The following is a 22,200-nucleotide window of genomic DNA, read 5'->3' as shown; positions in this document are numbered from 1 at the left end:
ATGTCACAAAGCTCAAATCATCTCAAACTGGTTTCTTGAACATGACAATGAGTTCACTGTACTCCAGTGGCCTCCACAGCCACCAGATCTCAGTCCAATAGAGCACCTTTGGGATGTGGTGGAACGGGTGATTCACATCATGGATGTGCAGCTGACAAATCTGCAGCAACTGTGTGATGCTATTATGTCAATATGGACCAGAATCTTTGAGGAATGTTTCCAGCACCTTGTTGAATCTATGCCACCAAGAATCAAAGCAGTACTGAAGGTAAAAGGGGTCCAACCTGGTACTAGCAAGGTGTGCCTAATAAAGTGGCCAGTGAGTGTACATAAGGTGTAAAAACTGAAGTAACAGGCTAGGAGAAAAATTAGGCCCACTCACAAAGTTAAGAACAAGTAGGGGATTGTAAAATATAAACTTTTATCCTACAGAGGATTTTAAATATTTTTAACTGGCTCTAACACACTAATCTCTGTCTGCAAAATGTCTTGTATATATGCACCCATAAATTGAACTAGCCCCACTTAATGCATCTCATAAGGGATAAAATGAGTAAAAACTACACCTGCAGTTATTGTCTTCCTGTCATAGTAATATCACATTAACATATCACTTACCATAACAAACACAGGCAGGTAAAAAGAGAAATAAGGAGTGACAATGGTACACTTTGAATAAAATGCTTCATCTATTTATTTATTGATTGATAGTGCCTGCTTATGTCTATAAAACATACAGTATAAAATACAATCACAGTTAAAGATATAAATCAAACCCTTTCTTAAGCCCCTATAAAATAAGAATCAGATAAATATAGAACATTATCATAAATCCATACAAATGGCTGACAAAATAAAAGCATTAATGAAAGTACTTTTTTGCTGCATGAATGCTGTTTAAATAAATTTCACGTGTGTCTATGAAAATGCTCCACCCTATGACAAGGATAAGTATGAAGAGCGTCAGGGGGAAAATGCTTCATGTTCCACCATGAACTGACTTTGGAAACTGCAGTTATGTTAAATAGCCGTACAATATATTTTAAATTAAAGGGAAACAACAGTAAAATGGAGCGTACATTAAAAAAAAAGAATCAAGTAATAATGTAAAAGTCAGATTGAGGAACTTCCTTCAGGTAGCTTTTGCTACAAAATGTCGAAGTAATGGGCGACAGGCCCACCAGGCACAGTGATGGCATGAATATGCAGCAAAGTAAAAAAAAAATAAATGAGATTTTGGTAAGTTGACAACCCTCTGGAATAAAACCACATAAGTCTTACATTTCCCACGATGCAAAGGGAGGTAAGACGCCACCGACAGATGTAAGAAATTCATCCAACAGAAAGAGAATAAATCACCTAACTCATGATTGTGTACATACATAATGCACATTTGGTCCCCATATTGCACAACTGTAAACACTTCAATACACCAGATCAATGTTTTTCTGCTAAGCCTGTTGTGTGTGTTTTTGGCTCATCTCAAGATAAAAAAAAAAGGCATAGCATGTTGCTTTGGACGTGTGAATGTTGTTTTTCATAGATTGTTCTGAGAGGCCTCACTGGCACTGGCACTTCCTCAGCAGTGTATTGGTTGGACTTCACATTTCTCTTCTTTTTTTAAATAGATATTGTACCGTATCCCTCCCTCTGTCTTCTGTCATGTTCTCTCACTCTCACTCATTCACGCTCTCTTCTACATACAAATGCCCTACTTCACCCCAGTCTCGCAACACACACACACACACACACACACACACATGCATACACACACAAACATACTGAACGTTCAATTGCACTGTAAATCAATGAGCCTCCTTTCTCCTCTCCTGCTCTGTGTGAACTGTAATTACTCCACGGTCACAGATTTGGCCAAGTTTCTGGGAAAGTCGACCTGCAAAAAAGAGAAAGCACTTTGTTAGAGCAAACAACCTGTGGCTGTGTTGTGTCACATAAAGTGCACTCATCTAGAAACTGTTGAATATGAAACGTACACTTCTCTATGCTGAGACAAACACACATTAACAAGCCAAGAAAAGGTGAATAACAAATGGTGCTACAGAGGACGGGAGGGTGCAAGAAGAAAAACCACATTACACTGATAAGAAAAGCCAGTGGTGGCGAGACATTACACGCACCATAACTGTGTAAACTAAGTAAAGACGCCGTCCAAATTGGTAAGACATAGATGAAATGTAAGCTACAGAAGCTGGGGTAACAAAACGAAACATATTGCCCACACACACATTCAGATATTGTGCACATCCGGCTTTAGCAAATGCAGTAAACTGGTCTCCTCCACAACCACTGTAAAGTTTGTTAATAATGAATTGACTGCAAGCAATAAATAGCCTCCCTGAGTCTTGTGCTGCATGCAAATTACCTTCCACTGAAATGTTGAAATTCTACTCTGATTTGCAAAGTGATGCAAGCGAGAGCATTTGGATGGCAAATTATACAAGCACAAGATGTGTTTGAATATGTGCATTTAAATGTCGTATTCCTGATCAGTTTTGGGTTCCAAAAAATGTTCACTGATATAATTTTTTTCGCAAAATGAAATTATCTGCTGACTATTTCAAAATCACGTGATAAATAATTAAAGTCATGTCCATCACAGTGAGTCAGCTGTTGATACTGTGTTTTAATAAAGCGTAACAAATGACATTTGCAGTATTTAGACAGTTAGGAGCTTTACCATCACATAAAATCAGATTACAGAATGATAGTGACCACAATATTTATTTGTTTGTATGATCTGTTTCATATCTGGGGTTCAGATCAGTTTCACTCCAATTAGCAGACACAGTCTCACACATCTCCTTTAAGATTTTGGTAGATAAAAAACACTTTAATTCTCTATACTTCATGTCCACTGAGAATCAGCATGGATAGCTAGAATCAAAACTTGTGTTGACTACTTACGTCATATCCTCGCAGGACGGCCAAGTGGAAGGACAGGAGCTGCAGGGGGATGACAGTGAGGATGCCCTGCAGACAGTCCACAGTTTGCGGTAGCTCAATAGCGTGGTAGGCATTCTTAGTCATCTCAGGGTCGTCCTGGCAACAAAGGATGATGGGCCGACCCTGATGAAGAGAGAGTCACAAATTACATTGGTTGCACTCAGAATGGCACATTTGTGTGAACGTGCATGTGTCCAGGTGTGAGTTTAGATCCCACGCCACTAAGGGTGTTTTTCAACTGATGGATGGCCTTGTTGGCTCGCTTTGGGTAATTTTGTCTTTTTTTTTTTTGGATAAGCTAGAAAATCGTGACATAAGGAGTTGTTCATTTACCTAATCTTTGCTTTAACCGCAAGATAAAACCTACAGGTGATGTCACACCTAACTGTAACTTGAAACAGAATGACTTCTACCTGACTGCTGATAAATTCTCAAATTGGCCATCATAACGTTACACTGGAAAATATGTACAACTAAGTCATGCTAAAATATACTGACATTTTGATGGACTAAATCAGTGTATCCCAACTGGTATGGTAACTCTCTGAATGGACCGTAAGTGACTTGCACATGTGTCAAGTTTGTGAAACACACACTTTATTTTGAAGTACAGTGAATTTCTGGCACAGAACTCTTATTTTTAAGTGCCGTTTCCTGCTGTAAAGTGAGTCACTACCGGACAGCGACTTGACAGAGAGAGCAAACTAGCTCGACGACATGGCCAACCACAAGTATGACGTTGATCTTACAATTAACAGGCGCACAAGGCAGACTATCAGTTTCCATATACATATGTGTGAGGCCAAATATACAAAGTACAGGAAAACATGAATGATATATTCCGTATGCCTTCATACTTGGGTATTATTCAGTCCAGTTTGCCCTAATTTTCTAAGCTTCAGAAATATACCTAGCCCATACTTTGCTACACAATCCCAACTCTCATTTCATCAAACCAAAATAATTCTGGATTTTTGTTCTGCATTCTTACAAAGGTGCACACAGATTATCGTATGAAGTACCACTGTGTGGGGCCAGAGACAGTAACGGAGCTCACTAAAGCATGCGCTGCAGTATCCACCAAAACCACGCCCATCCAGGTAAAATACCAAGTTTTCAGGGAGTTCTGTTACAGTAGAGTTTTTCCAGGACCTACCGATCTGGCAGTGACTTGTTGCAGAGCATTCTGGCACTTGGTGTAGCAGGCGTCTTTCATGATGATCATGATGACCGGCATGTCTTTGTCGATAAGTGCCAGAGGGCCGTGCTTCAGCTCACCAGCCAGGATGCCCTCAGAGTGCATGTACGTGATCTCCTTGATTTTCTGCATTAGAGAAAAAAAGAATAAAACTTAAAACTCTCTTATGTCATCTGATGTTTAAACTTTGTCCTCATATTTTATGTTACTGTATGAGAAGTGAATTGCAATTTTTTGACAGGCTATGTGACATTCTCGACTCACCAGCGCCCCCTCAAGGCAGGTGGCGTAGTGGAACCCTCGGCCCATGACCAGAAGAGACTTTTGCTGGTACAGTTCATTGGCGATGTCCTTGATCTTCTTATCTAGGGTCAACACTGTCTTTATCAGCTCTATGAGAGTAAAAGAACAAGCGATGGAGTTATTATGGTAGCATTTAAAATATAAGTGTGCAATTACACAAACCAAATATACTGTATTCTGTGAGTCTGATTTGTCAGTGATGGTCGAACATGGTTGAGCATCTCTTAAAGATGCTGTACGCTCATGTTGAGACCATGACAGCTTTATGTTTGTGATTTACTGATGTCTGTTGGACTGACCAGGTAGCACCCTGAGGCCATTGATGATCTCCAGTCTTCTCTGCTGTAGGGAAAGCCTGTCCTCGCTCATCATCAGGCCAAACATTACGAGGGCCACAAACTGACTGGTGTAGGCCTGGATCACACACACAAGAAACACTCATATAACCCCACGTGTTCCTTAACAGTGTGGCCTATCAAGCAAATAACACAGAACTCTGTATATCCTGCAGTCTATTTTGCATGCTGCTTTTGCAAAGATTTTATAAACTTACGGGATGTACATTGTAAACTATACCTTTGTGCTAGCCACTCCTATCTCAGGCCCAGCATTGACGTGAACTCCGCAGTGTGTTTCCCTGCAAATGGAGCTGCCCACAGTGTTGGTTATACCAACTGTCAGAGCACCTTGGTTCTTGCAGTACCGTAGTGCCATCAAGGTGTCTGCTGTCTCTCCTGAGGGAGCAGAGGGAATAAAGAGACATGCTTACAATGCAGAACTCCAGCACAATAAGGCCACAGTTGGAGGTAAGACACAAAAAGATGATGATACTGTCAGGTTTGTCTTGGAAACAAAAGACCGTCATCTCAAATTTCTGTTTTTGAGAAATGAAATCTAACAAAACTAAGCTGTTGACCAAAAAGACAAACACATGAGCACAGACTGACAGCAGGGGCAGGTTTTGTATGTGTTTTTTGTAGTGTTTTCACCTGACTGGCTGATGAAGAAGCAAACGTCGTCTCTGAAAACGGGCGTGTTGCGATCCAGGAAATCGCTCGCCAGCTCCACCATGACGGACAGCTCTGTCAGCTCCTCGAGGATCTGTCTGGTCTGAAAATTAGGGAAACAAAAGCAGCAGTCTAACCATCAACATCATCATCACGACTCTCCAGACAAACAGTAACCACGTCTTTAGAACTTTGCTTTTACTAATAAACATCGTCTTCATTAAAGAAGGGTGGTCATCGCGCTTATTTCAGTTTTTGATACTCACAGCCACTGCAGCATGGAAGCTAGTGCCGCAGCCAATCACGAGTAGCCGTCTGCAACGTTTGATTTCTTTCAGGTGGTCCTTCAGCCCGCCGAGAACCACTAAACATATAGATGACGGTTACATTAGTGAGCATCGAAATAAGGGACTGAAGTGATGCACAAATACATGTTTTAGTCTCTGACTACTCTTTGTCTTTCAATCCTATCTTCAAACACACAATGGTAAGAAGGTCACAGCAACAAACAACAGATCCTGATCCTGAACTAGTCCTTGCTAATATTGACTGAATGGATCAGAGACCAGGTCAGACGCCCTATGCATCATTAAAAACCTGAAGGCCCTGCAGGTTTGTAAGCTCACTAGTCACCTGTGTTGGTGTCAAAACATATCCGTCCCCTCATAGTGTTGACCACTGACTCCGGCTGCTCGAAGATCTCCTTCTGCATGAAGGCATCGAAATTACCTGCAAAGAGAGGAACATGTATGTACCTCAGATTATCAGATCCTCAAGACACACGAGGACATGCAGAACCTCTTCAGAGAGATAAGACAGATAACAGAGGTATGTGGTGGAAGGGTTAGCGATTGAAAGAGGCTGAAAAACTGAGCAGCCATTTTACTTTTTCACTTTCAGCCAGCAGAGGGCGAGCAAGTATAAGTCTACAAACTAGACTGTGGTGGTGACACTGCATACATGTTACCGGTGTACTCAGTAGTTGTGGTGGGAAAAACTTTTAGGTATAAAATATGAGGTGTATGTGTCTCTGCATTGTTGTGGTTAACTGAACCTGTTCTGTCTTACTTTGTCGGCAAGTTAAAATGTCCCAGGCCTGTTTAATCAGAGAGGTTAAAAGAAGTTGTGTCTGCTGGCGGCAGACAGGCACTGAGTTGTTTAGACTAGATAAAGAAGACGAGGTACACACGTCCATCTGTGACCTTGTTCTTGGGTATAATTAAGGCCGTAAAGATTGATTCTTTGAGGCACAACGGCTGTGTCTGGTCTGTTTAATGTCACCAGTGTTGTAAATAAATACATTCACTGCAAGACAATAAAGACTAATGAGAGTGTTTTTCATTCACTAAAATGGAGAGTTGCCTAAGAGGACACTTGTTTATTCATTAGAGTAATCTGTTGAAAGGTCCAGTATGTAGGATTTAGGAGGACGTATTAGCAGAGATAGAATATAATGTGATAAGTTTGTTTCTTAAGTTTATAATCACCTGGGAATAAGAATCGCTGTTTTTTCATTACCTCAGAATGAACTATCTTTATCTACAAAGGGAGTGGGTTCTTTGTCCTTCGTCATGTAGCTCAGAAGGGACAAACCAAACACTGGCTCTAGATAGGGCTATTGGTGTTTTCCTGTCAGCCGCTGTAGTTTGCAGCCCCTCCACGATGAGAGTGTCATAAAAACACAGCTTTATTCAGTTGTTTTACCCATTTAAATCACCTGATCTGTTTGTTTTTGGAGAGGAAGAGACCTCTGTGGCTAATATGGCCCCCAATAAAATCCACCTGAACAATTAACACTGAAGGAAATCTAACTAAGAGAAATTCCAGCTGATTGCAATTTGCGATCCTCACCACTAGATGCCACTAATTCCCCATAAATCCTACACACTGGACATTTAATTCTAATGTGTTTTAACAATGTTCTTTTAAGCTAAACTGCTTAGATAAAATCAGAATGGTGTATTATCCTCATAGTCATCGAATAATCAAGTTTTCTTCCTTCATTTTCTCACCTTTCATGATCTGTTGCAGCTCCATCTGCAGGGTCTGGATTGCCCTCACTGGATCCTCACCAGCCTGCCGGTTTAGCCTGTGGATGGAGAGTTTCCCACCGGTCACCACTGCGATGTCATCATCCTCCATGTACAACACCTTGTTGGTGTGCTCGATGATGGCACTGTGGGTAGAGATAAAAGGGATACATGTGATGAGCTGACGATGATGTCTGCAAGTCTGGTGTTTATTAAAGGCACTAAATGTGTTTCTTTTTAGAATATTTTGCTTGATAGGTGTGACAGACAGACACAGGGGAGATAAAGTCAGTGACTTAATTAATATGACAAACAAGAATTCAATGCTACTGTCCCATGTTGGATTCACCACAGACAATTGTTTTCTCACCTGGCGTCAGAGGCAAAGTAATACTCCACAGCTCTGCCATCTCCCACAGAGTTGATGGTGCTGGAGCAGTCGGGACGATTATGGCTGTTCTTCTCCTGGACAGCCTCCTTGTAGTGACCTACAGGGTCAAAAGTCAGAGGTCAGGGGTCAGAGATCGCACAGTGACTTTGAGCGACTAAAGCAATCAAGATGTGCTCATCACTTGAATTCTTCCTCTCAACTTCCAGATGGAGGCAGGTCACTGCTGTGGGAACTGGGTATGCCATGTCATGAAATTTTGATTTCGTGGTAAAATCACAAAGCTTTCAAGGTGGAACATTCAACTGATAACAGTGGTTACCACAAACAGAATATTTACCACAGATTAAATGTCCATATTGCTTTATATGACTGGCTACTATTTTTGTAATCAGATTTGTTGTCTTAACTTGTTAATAATTATCAGCAGCATGCATTTGACTGACACAGTGTCTTTCAAATCTGCAAGATTACTTTACAGCACAAGAGAGCACTTTTCTTTCCCTGAGTCAACATGGTCTTATTAGGTAATCATGGTACTTTATATATTGTTTGAACAACAACGGGGGTTTAAAGAAGCTGTGCTCTAAAAGAGATTGTCACGATTGTTATGAAAAGAGAGGTCCAAAAAGAAGTGAGAGGATTATTTTCAACCATTGAAGGGACACACCCTGCTTGTCTCCTTCCTGGCCTCAAACCATCTAACTCCTTGGACTTTGGACTGCTCTCACCTGAGCCATGAAGTGCCATAAATTTAGAGTGGACAGATAAGACAGTGAAGACACAGCCCTACGTGCAGTAGAGACGAGGAAGCAACAGCAAAATAAGCAGGCTGTTGTTAACAATAAATAATCCTAATAGTGCATCTAAAAGATTACAAGAGAAACACGATCGTAAACTTTGTCTCTATTAGTGGGAACTCTGGGATCAAAAAAACACATTTTCCATTCAACATCCAGATAAGTTTTCAAATGACCACCACCCCCTGATACTAAACAAAGAAATCCCTGGCACCACTTTATGGAAAATTACTTTCTAAGAATGATTTTTAGCAGAATTATTGCACAATGAATAACAGAACCACAAAACATCTTGCACTACTTCCACAGTTAGCCAAGAGCGTCACTTTGTGGGATTTGTTACAGCACATCAGAGAAAATCAAGAGTTAGAGCAATATTATCCAGGAAGAAAGTAAAGAAGGAAAATGCTCCCTTGATAGGATACATGTTTTCAGGCTACTGTGTAAGGCGACTATCTGCGTATCTTGCTGGATCACATGTTTCCATGAAAACTCATCAATGAATTGATCCCATAACAACAATAACTGTGCCAAAGCCTGGTTGTGCTACAAAGCTCCATTGTTGCCCAAAAACTATTAAAAACACATCAATGAGCCACGCTGTTGCACTGAGTGACATGTTCCTTCAGTGCAGTTTATTTTGAGTCAATCTCACATACACCATCCTGCTGGCTGAAAATAGTCCCCAACAAATATTTACTCCTGTTTGAGTTTGCTCTAAACTACAGTGCCCGGCTGTTTTAGGAAATACTTAAGTCTTTTTTAAAAAAGTAAAATACATATTCATGACCCATTTTCGGGATTTGCAATGCCAGTAGGAGTGAGTGGGGTTGGGGCTGAGTGCCACAGACCGGTTAGGGGAGTCTGAAAGTACTGAGTGATGGACTAATGCAGTGGCCCCCAACTGGTCCAGCCATGGGGTGCAAATTTCTTCTTCATCATTAGCTCCAGGTTGACATAGTTTAATATGGTTAGTGTCATGCTTGCGTTTGGCTATGCCGTCGAGTTAGTTTGCTGTCTCTGGTACGTAGCTTTCTGTTAGTCACTCACTGTACAGCAAGAAAGGGCACTTCAAAATAAAAGCTCTGTGCCAGAAATTCACTGTACTTAAAATAAAGGCCCAATCCCAAAACCCCCCTTGTCCACTATCCCTTAGCCCTTAGCCCTACCCCTTGGCCCTCGAAATGAAGCAACGAGGGGTAGGGGTTGAAATCTTTCTCTAGGAATTGGGACACCACTCACTACGTCACCGCGTCGGTTATGTTCACGCATACCTAACTACATTTCCATCTACATTTCCAACCGACATCTACAACATAACGGTAACGTTAGCTACTATTATGCTTGCTACTAACGTACCATTAGAGTAATAAGATATGTACGACAGGGGACTTCTGCTTGCTAGCAAGCTAGCTAACCAGCTAACATTACGAGGCAGCATAGTTATACTAGCTGGCATGTTATCGTGATGTCAAAAATCCAACAATTTTGCAGAACAGGACAAATGACAGATGCCAGATAGTGCAAGCTAGCTAACAAGCAACCTGACAACTAGCTGGCTAGCTTTCTGTCACCTCTAATCTAGACATCGTGAATAGCAATGAAAACTTTTTTCCCCGTCTCTTGCTCGGTGGTAGCCATGGCGACCTTCCCTCGCTGGCAAGTCAGCATCTAAAATCCCTCGCTCTGAAGGGCTAGTTTCATACCCACTACCCCTCGTTATGCCCCCTACCCCAACACGCAAAAAAGGAATTGGGACACCCCTACCCCTCGCGGGAACGAGCAAATCTAGGGGTAGGGCCAAGGGGTAGGGCTAAGGGGGGGGTATTGGGATGGGCCCAAGGTGTGTTTTTCACAAACTTGACCCATTAGCGAATTACTCACGATCAATTCAGAATGGACCAGTGACCCAGTTTTGGACCCTGCCCCACTAGTTGGGAACCACTGGACCAATGCACATTTGGTTTGGGTCTTTCCCCTCCTTTTTAAGATGTTTTAAAGTGGTTTTAGAACAGGTCAGAAATGTGAAAACTGAAAAAACTGCAGTAGCATTAAACCACATTACAATTGATGTAATTCAATGCTCGATGATCATTTTGGACCCTGCAACTATGGGTAAGACAATGCACTTATTTACAATCATGAGGAGGATTTTCATCAAGGGGGACTTACATGACATGCTTTTGCTAAATTTTAGGTGTTGGAAAACTTTTAAGAATGTGCACTTTTGAAGAATGAGAGCCGTTTTAATAACATTGATATATTGTGTGTTTGGGGTTTGGTGATGAAGAGATTGGCATGCCTTCATGGGTCAATACATTAACATTGATGTAGATGATCATACTTTCAACATATTGTACCATCAAACACTAGAACCATAACTATAATATTATTACTTCATTAAATCATCTTAGCCTCATTACTCTGCATCTGTGTCATATGGATTACTGTTAATTTATTATGCTGATCTGTTCTGTATGACATCTATTGCACGTCTGTCCGTCCTGGAAGAGGGATCCCTCCTCAGTTGCTCTTCCTGAGGTTTCTACCGTTTTTTTTCCCCGTCAAAGGGGTTTTTTTGGGGAGTTTTTCCTTATCCGCTGTGAGGGTCTTAAGGACAGAGGGATGTCGTATGCTGTAAAGCCCTGTGAGGCAAATTGTGATTTGTGATATTGGGCTTTATAAATAAAATTGATTGATTGATTGATTGATTGGTGCTAGCAGATCAGCTCAGCCTCTGAAACAAACCTCATAGTTTTAAACAAATCATAACTGATGTATTTGAGCAATAGCAATACAGTTTTTGAGCAGTATCGAAATCAAGCTGTTGAAGTTGTGCAGTATTTCTTAACTTCCCTAATGGGTCATTCGGGATCTAGTTACTGATTTAATTTCTCCATTTATTTTCATACTTCTCTGCTGTGTTATGACTAAGCAAGCAGCTTAGCAAGTCCCTTTATTTCGCAACTTACATGAAGCACTGATTGTTGGAGTATCTTTTGCAGCTCAGACTGTCAGGAGCAAGATCATTTAATATGCTATTAAATTCAATATGCTAATGATTTATGAATACTCTCTGCTCTGTGTGTATTTACAGTATGTCGGTGTGTGAGCATGCAGAGATGTGGGGGTGCAGAGTAAGCGGATAATGGCAGACAGAGACAGGAACAGAGCTTACCACTGTTGTACTGGATGGGGATGTTTTCGGTCAACAGTTCATGCTCGCTTCGCACACCAATGAGCAATGGACTTCCTCTCCTGCCGGGACAAGAATGAAGCAAGCAGGGAGGCAGAGACAGGAGGGAGAGGGAGAGGGAGAGGGAGGGAAAGTGTGGGTGAGGTGGGAGAAAGGATTAGGCTTTTGTAGACACACAACAATGTCGGATACATACACCCTCACGTGGTGCTTTGTACAAGTCTGACTGTTCAGGTAACCTGACATCCTGCCCTGCTGCGTTATTCCACACTAAACTAAAGTTCCTTTGCACTCTTAATGATCATTTGTTCTTCAATGAACAACCTAAGATTCAATCGAGTAACACTAGAGAGAGGCTCACTTATTCCAGATCTCTTCTAACCTTCCTAATCTTTAACATCAGAAAGGTAAACTAACCCTCCATACGTCTACATCCCTCTAGGATTTGCTCACAGTTCCTGGAGAGAATCACTACTCTCTCACTGGCTACTGATTTCATGTGTGCTTCTCCTATTGGCAGTGGAGGTAGGGAAGGTGCAGCCACAGACATCTGACAGGTGAGGGAGGAGACCGAGCTTAAAATAGATGAAACCTTTGCACACTCATCCTGTGGCCACAGTACAAATATTATAACAAAACACAACCTCTTCATGGCGACTTTGTTATTATGACACCGACTCTTGAGAAACCGCGTCCAAAAGGCCTCTCCTTATTTCTTGTCTTTCTCTGTCTGGATCCCTCTTTTTTTCCCCAAGTCTTTCTCTGGGGCTCGGCCGCGCTGACGTAAGACCGCTGGTTGTTTTAACGGGTGTGGGGCTTGAAAAGGGAAGGCTTGCAAACAGAAACATGTGGTCGCTATCCAATACATTATTTACCCTGAGGGAGGGAGAGAAGAGAAGAAGTGAAGCAAAGGGATGAAGAAATTAGGGGGTATGTAAGAGAGAGACAGGGTGGCAGAAAGAAAAAGAAAGGAGGATTGGGAGAAAGTTAAAGAGAGAGAAGCTGAGAAGGAGAGAGTAGGAGTTCTGCAGAGAGGTTAAGATCCTTGATGACAAAGGGCGGGTGGTGACTAGCATCTCTAGATAATTACAAACATTCCCTCAATCCCTCCATCCTGGGAGACAATGCTGACTATTCAACATATTAACCGCAACACTGCATCGAGTTAGCCAAAGCTGTGCAACACTCTGATATCAGGATCTTCTGAAACAAGCACACAATGGACGAATGAGATGCCAGAGTTTCCTGACTTTAGCAGCAGCGGGTGTGCCAACAAGCTGCCTTGCCAACAGTGGCAACGCCAGGCAACCTGTTTGTCTAAACCATAAGAAACGGCCCACTTATCTCTCTTCACTGATTGCCCTGCTGCCCTCCTCCTTTTTCCCTCCTTCACTCCCATGCTCCAGCAACCTCCTTCTTCCTTTGATCCATGACAGCTCATTGAACCAGGGAAGGTATAAAGTTAAATAAAATGATGTGATTAACCAGGAGTTTTTCTGGCAAGGGCATTTCCCGGAGCAGAAACAGGAAACTCTCTAGTCTCTCTTTTAATGAGTCACAGAGAAGCCGGCGAAGGGCCAGCCGCCCAGAGGCCAGAGGCCCAGGGGGGAGAAGGGGAACCTGAATTCAACCTCTGCTCTGCTCCCCCTCTCTGCCTGGGTCTTAAGACGCAGATAGGACTGACACATACAGGCTAGCGGGAATTTATACATACTCACACACACACACACGCCTACGGAAAAGATTTCAATTGCCCATTATCATAAGCAAAGGACGTTCGAGAGTCATAACATGTCACGTGAAATGGGTGTTAACTACGATAAGCCGCAATGACTGAGACAAAGTCTCCTCAAATCATTTTTGGGATTGCTTCATAGTTGGCTGATTCATCTCAAATAAGTCTGGCTCACTACACAGACACTGGACCAAAATGTGAAGTGAAGTGTCAGTGCAGTGGGTGTGCATGTGTGTGTGCATGTGTGTGGTACAAACCTGGTGGATACAGCCTCTCCAGGGAAATGACGGCTTTTAAACACCAGAGCGAAGGCTCCCTCCTGAGATGGAAAGAAGCAGAGGAAACACTGAGTTTACACTGGCTTGATGAGAGACTGAAATACACCAGTGTTGCAGTAGAATATTAGGGCAGAGGAGGAGAAACTATTCAAAATAAAATAATTAAAATGTAAAAGTAAAGTCAGCCGTGTATTCCTGGAAAGCATGTAACCTTTAGGAGAAACATATTCAGGACACAAACAAACATTTCTTCTGGCCATGTGGGATTTGGCAGTTGTGGTGGGGGTGTGAGTGAGTGTGGTAAGTAGTGGTGTGCAGGGGGGAGTGCGGGTTAAGAGAAATAAGACCTCTATTGTATAACATCAGCTGTGTTTCGAAAGCACTGACTACAACGCTGCCTGCGGTGGTTCGAAGCAGAACTGGCTCGGAGTGTGTTTGTGTGTGCGTGTGCTGAAAGTGGGCGGATGAGGGAGGGAGACAAGGGGAGGGTGTCGTGGTCGTGACGCTGTTAGTGAATCTAACTATCTGGTTCCCATTACTCCAAATCCAAAATGGCTGCGTTTGCCTCCTCTGTTATTCCGAGGAAGGAGAACCCACTCCGACCAAAAGTGTAAAGCATGAAAGTCCCACAATGGAAAAAAAGAAGCTTGCTCAATCTCACCCGACAAAATCTGTTCCAAAAGGTGATGATGTCACTTATGATGCTAGTTCAGGCGGTTGCTATAGAGACTGTTTTTGTGATGGTGTATATGGTTTTAAAGGGCAGGAAATTCAAGCACACTTTATAGAATGAGTAAATGAGCGTGTGTGTGTGTGTATGAATGGTCACTGACACATTTTATGACACAAAGCTACATGATGCTATCCTTTACAGTTATCAGGAAGCTGGTTATAAAAATTTCCATTCCTTAACTTGGAGCTGAAACTATGGTGTGTGTCACTGACAGAGGTGGAGGAAGTACTCAGATCCTTTACTGAAGTAAAAGTAGAAACACCACAGTCTAAACTATGATAATCATCTAATTTATTTTTACCTATCTTTACTCAGCTGTATGTCTGTTTCTGTCCCCCTGAAAATACTGTGTTTGTAAATACAGTGAGAGCCACTAAAAGACAGAGTCAAATTCCTTGTTTACATTCACCTTCATGAAATATTCCATTACAGGTAAATAACAACTGTTACTTCATTAGAAGAACAGAAGTATTATATATTATATAGTAGTAATATATTATCAACATGCAGTGACTCCTTTAACAGTGTTAATTTAATATAGAATATTACATGTTTTATTTGCTAATGAATACACATAAGAGCATTTTAGTTTAGTTGAATTTAATTTAGTTTAATTTAATTTAGTTTGTTTTACTCTAGTTTAGTTTAGTTCAGTTTAGTTTAATTTAATTTAGTTTAGTTTAATTTAGTTTATTTTCGTTTAGTTTATTTTACTCTAGTTTAGTTTAGTTCAGTTTAGTTTAATTTAATTTAGTTTAGTTTAATTTAGTTTATTTTCGTTTAGTTTATTTTACTCTAGTTTAGTTTAGTTCAGTTTAGTTTAATTTAATTTAGTTTAATTTAATTAATTTATTTTCGTTTAGTTTATTTTACTCTAGTTTAGTTTAATTTAGTTTAGTTTAGTTTGGTTTAGTTTAGTTTAGTTTAATTTAATTTAGTTTAGTTTAGTTTAGTTTAGCTTAGCTTAGCTTAGCTTAGTTTAGTTTAGTCTAGTTTTGTTTATTTTATTTTAGTTTAGTTTAATTTATTTTACTTTACTTTAGTTCAGTTTAGTTTAATTTAATTTAATTTAATTTAATTTAATTTAATTTAGTTTAGCTTAGCTTAGCTTAGCTTAGCTTATTTTAGGGTTATGTGAGAGTTTGTAAACACATTTTAATAAAGTTTTGCTGTTTGTAAACCAGTCCCTGTTGACTTCAATTCATGAAAAATGTTTGCCTTGTTTGGATTCTTCGTTCACCCCGGAAGCATGCCAGAAAAATAAAGCTTTCCTCACAAATTCAAGGTAACACGCGGCAGGTAAAAAAACAAATGCTAACTTTGAAGTGAAGTGTTCTTTTCAAATATAATACTTGAGTAAATGTACTTAGTTACATTCTTTCACTGCTCACTGGCAGGAGGAATAACTAGATACAAACACCTGATATCTTGTAATTAGCATGCTAACACTGGCTATGTGTTTCTGTGTGTGAGCTACTCACCAGCTGCTGAATCACCCTCTCTACCAGCGTGGAGAAGGAGATGTTGTCATTCTCCCGGTTGTCGTAAACATATTTGATCAGCTTGGGGATCACTTCCGTGTCCGTCTCTGACTCAAACTCATATCCTTTGGTGGTCTGAGGAAGGTGCGAGGCACAGTTTATATTAATATGTACATAACTCAGATAAGTAAAGTACTTTAAACTTTAATTCATGGCCTTCAGGAGTTGCTTTTATTTATGACAAGCATATATCTGTGATGTGCTGTTGTGTGAAGCTCTGTGTTGCATGTCATGTCGTTTTGACCTGTTAAGAGACTACAGATGCAAATATGCTTAAAGCTACAATCTGATATGGTGCATTAAATCGTGACATTTATGTTTTCAACTGTAATATAAATACAGTACAAATATAAAAACTGTTGCTATGAACCCTGGAAAAAATACAGTAATATTAAATGAAGGTAAAAACATCCAGTTTTGATAACTTGAAAATACAGCTATTTTTGCTGAGCATCCAGAGTGACACTTTGTCTCATCTCACTGTTGTGTGGAAACAACTGCCTCCTTGATGAGATGAAAATGACCTTAACAGATCAGGGGAGCTCTCCAACACTGTATTTACTAAAGTGATTATATTACACACTAAAGTTGCATGGGCCGATGACGCAATTTCACTCTGAATGTTTTTATGTGCAGCAATCCAGTTTGAACAGACTTCACTGGCATGATTATATTAAATGTTTGGCTATTTTAACAAGAAAGAAAAAAAAAAACACTACCAAGGAACAAGCTTTCTTTATTTTTTACCAGTGCTTCCTGTGTGTATGCTCCACTCATACCTGACTTTTGCCCAGGTATACTGTGGCAACAAGTCACTCCTTAGTTAATGAGTAATACTGAATAATGTTGTCTCAATAGACAGTTCTAGTGCTGACAGCTGAAATGATTGAAAAACAAATGAAAACTAATAATTGTTTTGTGTGTGTTCATGTTATCGAATGAATTAGTTACACGACAGAGTGACTTATAACTACACCCAGGTGGATGAACATTTGTCCAACCTGTTAACACAACAACATGGCAAACACTGCCACATTTACAGCACAGTGGCTATGATGATTTATTTCAGGGATGTTATGATTATCAAAGAGCAGGATGAGCGTAAACCTGTGAAGATAATATAAGCTGTAACAGGACTTGGTTGTGTGCACAAGAGAAATTCCTGCTGATAATGTAACTCACCAGGTACGCCTTCAGCTCTTTGTAGTTGGTGATGATGCCATTGTGGATGACGACAAACTCTGCGGAGAGTCAGTGAGAGTGAACAGATTAGACGAAGGGGCTAAAGGTCGAAACGCTAGGCAAGTTGTAATAATGCTCAGGTGCTCTCTCCAATTTGGATTCACACTCTTAAAAAGTGTTTGCATTTTGTCTAAGGTTTTAGAGCTGTAACATCTGCCTCACCTATAGACCCTGGCGCCTATAAATCTTAATGATAGTATGCTGCATGTATTTAAAGAATGTCAACAATGAAAGTTGATGCATGAAGACAAAGCGGCGGATTTAGCAGCAGGTAAAGTAACACAGATACAGGATCACCACAATGATAGACTTACACACAAACAAGGTGATACGTTATCATAAATGATAACCAAGTAACGATAGGTGCATACCAAATATAATACAATAATAAAGCTTAATACAATGCAAACATAAGTTACTTAGTGTTTCTCATTTTCTGTGATACAGACTCTCGTACTTAACACACTTAAATTACACACATACCTTGGTTTAAAGCCAAGGTACATTATTGGCACACCTCAGAACATGGTGCACCGGTGACAAAGAGATGGGTGTAAAGTCGGTTAGAACAGAGGGCGTGTGAGGGTGTGGTATATTAACATATATATAGCATCTTGACCTTTAATTTTAATCATCTGCCAAGAGGCTTTTATAAGTGGTGGAAAGGAAGTGATTCAAAACATGGGAATCACAGGGTCACGGAAAAAAAAGGTCAGAGTTAAAGCTACTGAAAACTGCCATTGAGATTAATTTTGCGTCTGTATTAAATGCATTTATAAATTTCCGTGTGTATGTGAGCATGCATTAAAGTACTGGTGTTAGCAGATGACATCACATCACCGAAATCCTGGCTCCTCTCCATTCGGCTCCCTGTTCATTTTAGAAGTGACGTTAAGATTTTAATGATCACTTTTAAGGCTCTTCTGGGTCTGGCCCCGAGCTACACAGCAGAAATGCTGACCCCATATGAGGCAGTTCGCAGCTTTAGATCTTCAGGTGCGGCCTTTGTGGCGGTCACAGAGTCGAAGCTAAAATCTAAAGGTGATCCTGCCTTTACCATCGGGGCCTCTTGGCTTTAAAACCACCTGACCGAGGAGATAAGGCTCACAGAATCAGTGACCTCTTCTTTTAAATGTTTATAGACTTGCTTTTATGTGATGCTGTCTTTTTATTGCTTTTATTCTTTTTATTTGTATCCATTTATATTGATTTTTTGTCTTCTTGTGTTAACTTTATCTTAACTTTACCTTTATTTTGTCACACCTTGGTACATCTGATTGGCTTTCTGTTGCTATACTGACTTCTAAGTATCCTGATTTTGCTTTTGCTTTGTCAAAGCACTTTGTAAACTCTAACTTTACTTACATAAAGTTATTATTATCATTATATTTAGGACATATTACCGTTATCCTTGTCAGAGCGATGAGGGTGGCTGTTGAGAGCGCTCGGCTCTCCGTGTGTGGCCCAGCGTGTGTGAGCGAGGCCAAAGTGTGTGTTCAGCTCCTCGTCCAGGTCCAGCGAGTCCTTCTCTGAGCAAGCTAAACACAACACCAATCCCTTTACTGACATGAACAGACTGCGGGGACTTTTTAAGACAGAAACATGCAGCACACAATGTTCAATGAAGGGGGAAGGGTGATCTCTTCAAAAGGACACTTTCCAAATGGTGCACATGGAGGACAGTTTATCAGAATTAAAAGCAACACACATGAAAAATAAGACAAATCTGAATCAAATGTGCGTGAACCCACTGTATAGCTCCTCATCCAGGGCCTTGACCTTCCCCTTCTTCTTGATCAAGCAGATGCTGTTGTTGTTTACGTCACTGTCCTTCTTCTTAGGGCCATCCACAGCGACACCTGCATACAGACAGAAGGGAAATGATACTTTTACAGTGAGGTAAGAAAGGCAATAAGCACACAGAGAAAACAAAACAGGAAATAAGACAATTCATAAAAAAAGAGAAGAAGACATGAGAGATTCAGCTTCATTTGAAAAGGGGGAAGCGTGGTCAGGATTAAATATGTTTATATCTGAGGTGTTATTTATTGTGGGTGTATGCCTGTGTGTGTAGGACGTGGTGTTTAACAGCTATGAAAGGACGTCTTATTTGTGCGGCTTCGGGCTTCATCTTACTCAAATAGGATGAACAAACACAACGTGAGAGTGTGTGTGTGTATGTGTGTGTGCATATTTAAACAGTTTTAAATGTCCGGGTGGCAGGGATGTGCTGAGTCAGGATAGCTAAAATATAGTCTGTATTCGATACCTCCTATAGGGTTTTATGGTTACAGGTGTGTCTGAATGAAGCCGGCCTCACTCCCTCAGACAATGACAGGTGGTAGCTGTTATACTAGTTTTGCTTCTTTTCATTTAAGATCGTTATGAAAGTGCGTTTAAATTAAATGCCATGAAACACGTGTGAAGGAGGAAGCAGCTCAATAAAAATACAGTGCCAGGGTGTGCACGCACGTAGACGGTACAAATTCAAACAAGAGATCACATTTGCTGACTATCAGGTGACTCGTGTGACATAACAGTGATTCAATCCCAAATCACTGAAGTCCTCACAGATCATTCTTCCTCATGCTTCGCTGTCAAATGTTGCTCAGATTTCTTTTTTTTTTTCTTAAGGGCACGACACACAGGTGCTGCCAAGGAGTACTATAAGCTTTTGTGCACGGTGTGTGTGTGTGAGTGTGTGAGTGTCTTACCTGCTGAATCGTACCCTCTGTACTCCAGTCTCTGCAGTCCCTTCACCAGCGTCTCAAATATCTCCTTTCTGGTGCGAGGCACTCGGTAATTTAGGTAGGCAAAGATCCCTTTTAGAGAAGGGAGACAGAGACACAGAAGCCTGAATCCCCTGAAACACTGTAAGCAGGCAGAGTTTACAGCTCTAAAGAGAACAGAGGCAACTTTTGAGCTGTGGGAGTTGACGGATTCATTTTTATGATGTGGGATATGACAACCAAAATCTACTTTTTTTTGAATAAGTGGGTGAAGACGGACATGGCTTCTTCACCCAAAGGCCCCAGTGAAGTGAGGCATTGCAGCTGAACACACACAAATCACACACATACACAACCTACCCGCATAGACTCTGGACTATGTCACCTATATTAACCATATTACCTATGAAAGCACTTTGAAGAGAGGACTAGAACTACATTATACTGCTCTTGTCTGGTGTCCAAGCTGCTATTCTGTTGCATATTTGCACCATTTGAATTGATTGCATTGACATCTTTGCACTGCTTGATTGCATACCTGTAGAACTGACAATAAAGCCTCTTGAATCTTACACTGATCTGATCTATGAGGTCAGCTCCTAGCCTCCAGCTGTATTATTTTCCTTCACCCATCCCTCATACGCTTGGCTCATACAGTATGAGAACGCACAAATCTCATTACATGAATCAGTAAAGCTGATGCATCCTTACATTCAATTAAAACAGCTGTATGTACAGTGTGAAGCTGCTGTGTCCTACGCCTGCCTCTGTACGTGTGTGTGTGTGCGTGCGCTCAGGAATGTTCCGTGCAGCCCAGCTCCCGCAAGCACACAGCTGGCCATTGACGGACGCACATTGCGCTCAGTGTTGGAGCAGCCAGGTACAAGCAGGGTGCTGTAAACTCCCACCGCCTTGGCCTCTCTCTCTCTCTCTCTCTCTCTCTCTCTCTCTCTCTCTCTCTCTCTCTCTTTTGCAGACACGAGGAGAGGGCGGCGTGCTGTTAAAGATTTGCTTTAGGCTGTAAACGTCCCTGTTCCGACTTTTTTAGATGTATGATTATAAACGAGGTTCTCAAAAGGAGCTATATGTAGGAATGGTTCAACTTTAGGTCGTCAGGGCGAGTGGGATGTGATTCACGTCATGAACTTATTTTTACTGTAGCCCAACCGGTATAACTTGCCCTGTCAATATCCCTGTCCGCAAACGTTGACACGTCGCAGCTGCGGTTGAAGCATCTCAGGAATCCACGCAATTCATAAATCAGCCATTTATCAAGCTGTTTAAAGTCAGAGGTTCTATTTCCCTTACCACCAAAACTATAAAACGATCTCTTGACTAACTACACGAGAGATTTTGATGACAACTTTGCCAATCCCTGGCTTGAGAGAGCCTATCATCGCACCGGGCACTGCACAGCTCCGTGCGTAAAGGACTTGGGATTCCTCGCCACAAGTTTCCAAATACATGAACTGGATTTTTAAAAAGGCAAACTTACCACACATGACTCAAGCTCTGCCTTCTTTACTGGGTGTCCTTCTGTGAGAAAACAACTCGTAGATTCCCGACTGGAGTGATGCTGCTGCTGTGTCTGCCGTTAAATCCACACAGACTGCACACTCCCACTGTTCATTTAAGCGCTGTTTCCTGGAGGGGCAGCGGCCCCGCCTCCTCTGGCAGCGCCCCTGTCCCCTCTCCCTGTCCCTGTCAGCACCGCCCTGCCCTGCCGCCTCACAGGTAGTCAACACTTCACCTGTCACAGATTGATAGGCGCCTGTTAACGCAATTATTTGTGGACCCACCTGTTAACGTCAGCGGTATTCAGGGGTTTGTCCACTTTCAATGACTTGATGGTTCACCCTTTTGATTCTGTCACTCAAATGCTTGAAATGTGTACAGTGTAGCTGAAAAAAAATAGTTTCAGCTGTCAGTCATTTATTTGGTAAAGTCTAGCCATGACCCTTGACCAGCCTTTTAGGCTGTGAATGAAGAATCTGAGTTTACATGAAACAGAGCCTGCAGCATCTTGACAATGACAACGAGGTTTCCATAATTACCT

The 22,200-nt window shown here is 41.3% G+C and overlaps 1 protein-coding gene across 1 annotated transcript; it reads right to left on the bottom strand.

The window, feature by feature from the left end:
- Nucleotides 1-670: 670 nt before the first annotated feature.
- Nucleotides 671-21,759, bottom strand: gfpt2 (glutamine-fructose-6-phosphate transaminase 2). The gene is made up of 19 exons (XM_049586034.1): nucleotides 21,640-21,759; nucleotides 20,130-20,237; nucleotides 19,167-19,274; nucleotides 18,819-18,953; nucleotides 17,356-17,414; nucleotides 16,114-16,248; nucleotides 13,879-13,940; nucleotides 11,869-11,948; nucleotides 7,873-7,990; nucleotides 7,485-7,648; nucleotides 6,106-6,201; nucleotides 5,739-5,836; nucleotides 5,455-5,575; nucleotides 5,042-5,199; nucleotides 4,765-4,879; nucleotides 4,427-4,554; nucleotides 4,121-4,288; nucleotides 2,926-3,087; nucleotides 671-1,894 (listed from the first exon to the last, which is right to left on the bottom strand). The coding sequence occupies exons 1-19, from the start codon at nucleotides 21,644-21,646 to the stop codon at nucleotides 1,850-1,852; spliced, it is 2,067 nt and encodes a 688-aa protein (XP_049441991.1). The 5' UTR covers nucleotides 21,647-21,759; the 3' UTR covers nucleotides 671-1,849.
- Between the last annotated feature and the right edge of the window lie 441 nt (nucleotides 21,760-22,200).

Source organism: Epinephelus fuscoguttatus, linkage group LG9 (genome assembly GCF_011397635.1).
Source record: "Epinephelus fuscoguttatus linkage group LG9, E.fuscoguttatus.final_Chr_v1".
Taxonomy (NCBI): domain Eukaryota; kingdom Metazoa; phylum Chordata; class Actinopteri; order Perciformes; family Serranidae; genus Epinephelus; species Epinephelus fuscoguttatus.
Note: the sequence above shows the minus strand (reverse complement) of the source record. Positions and strands in the feature narration are given on the sequence as shown.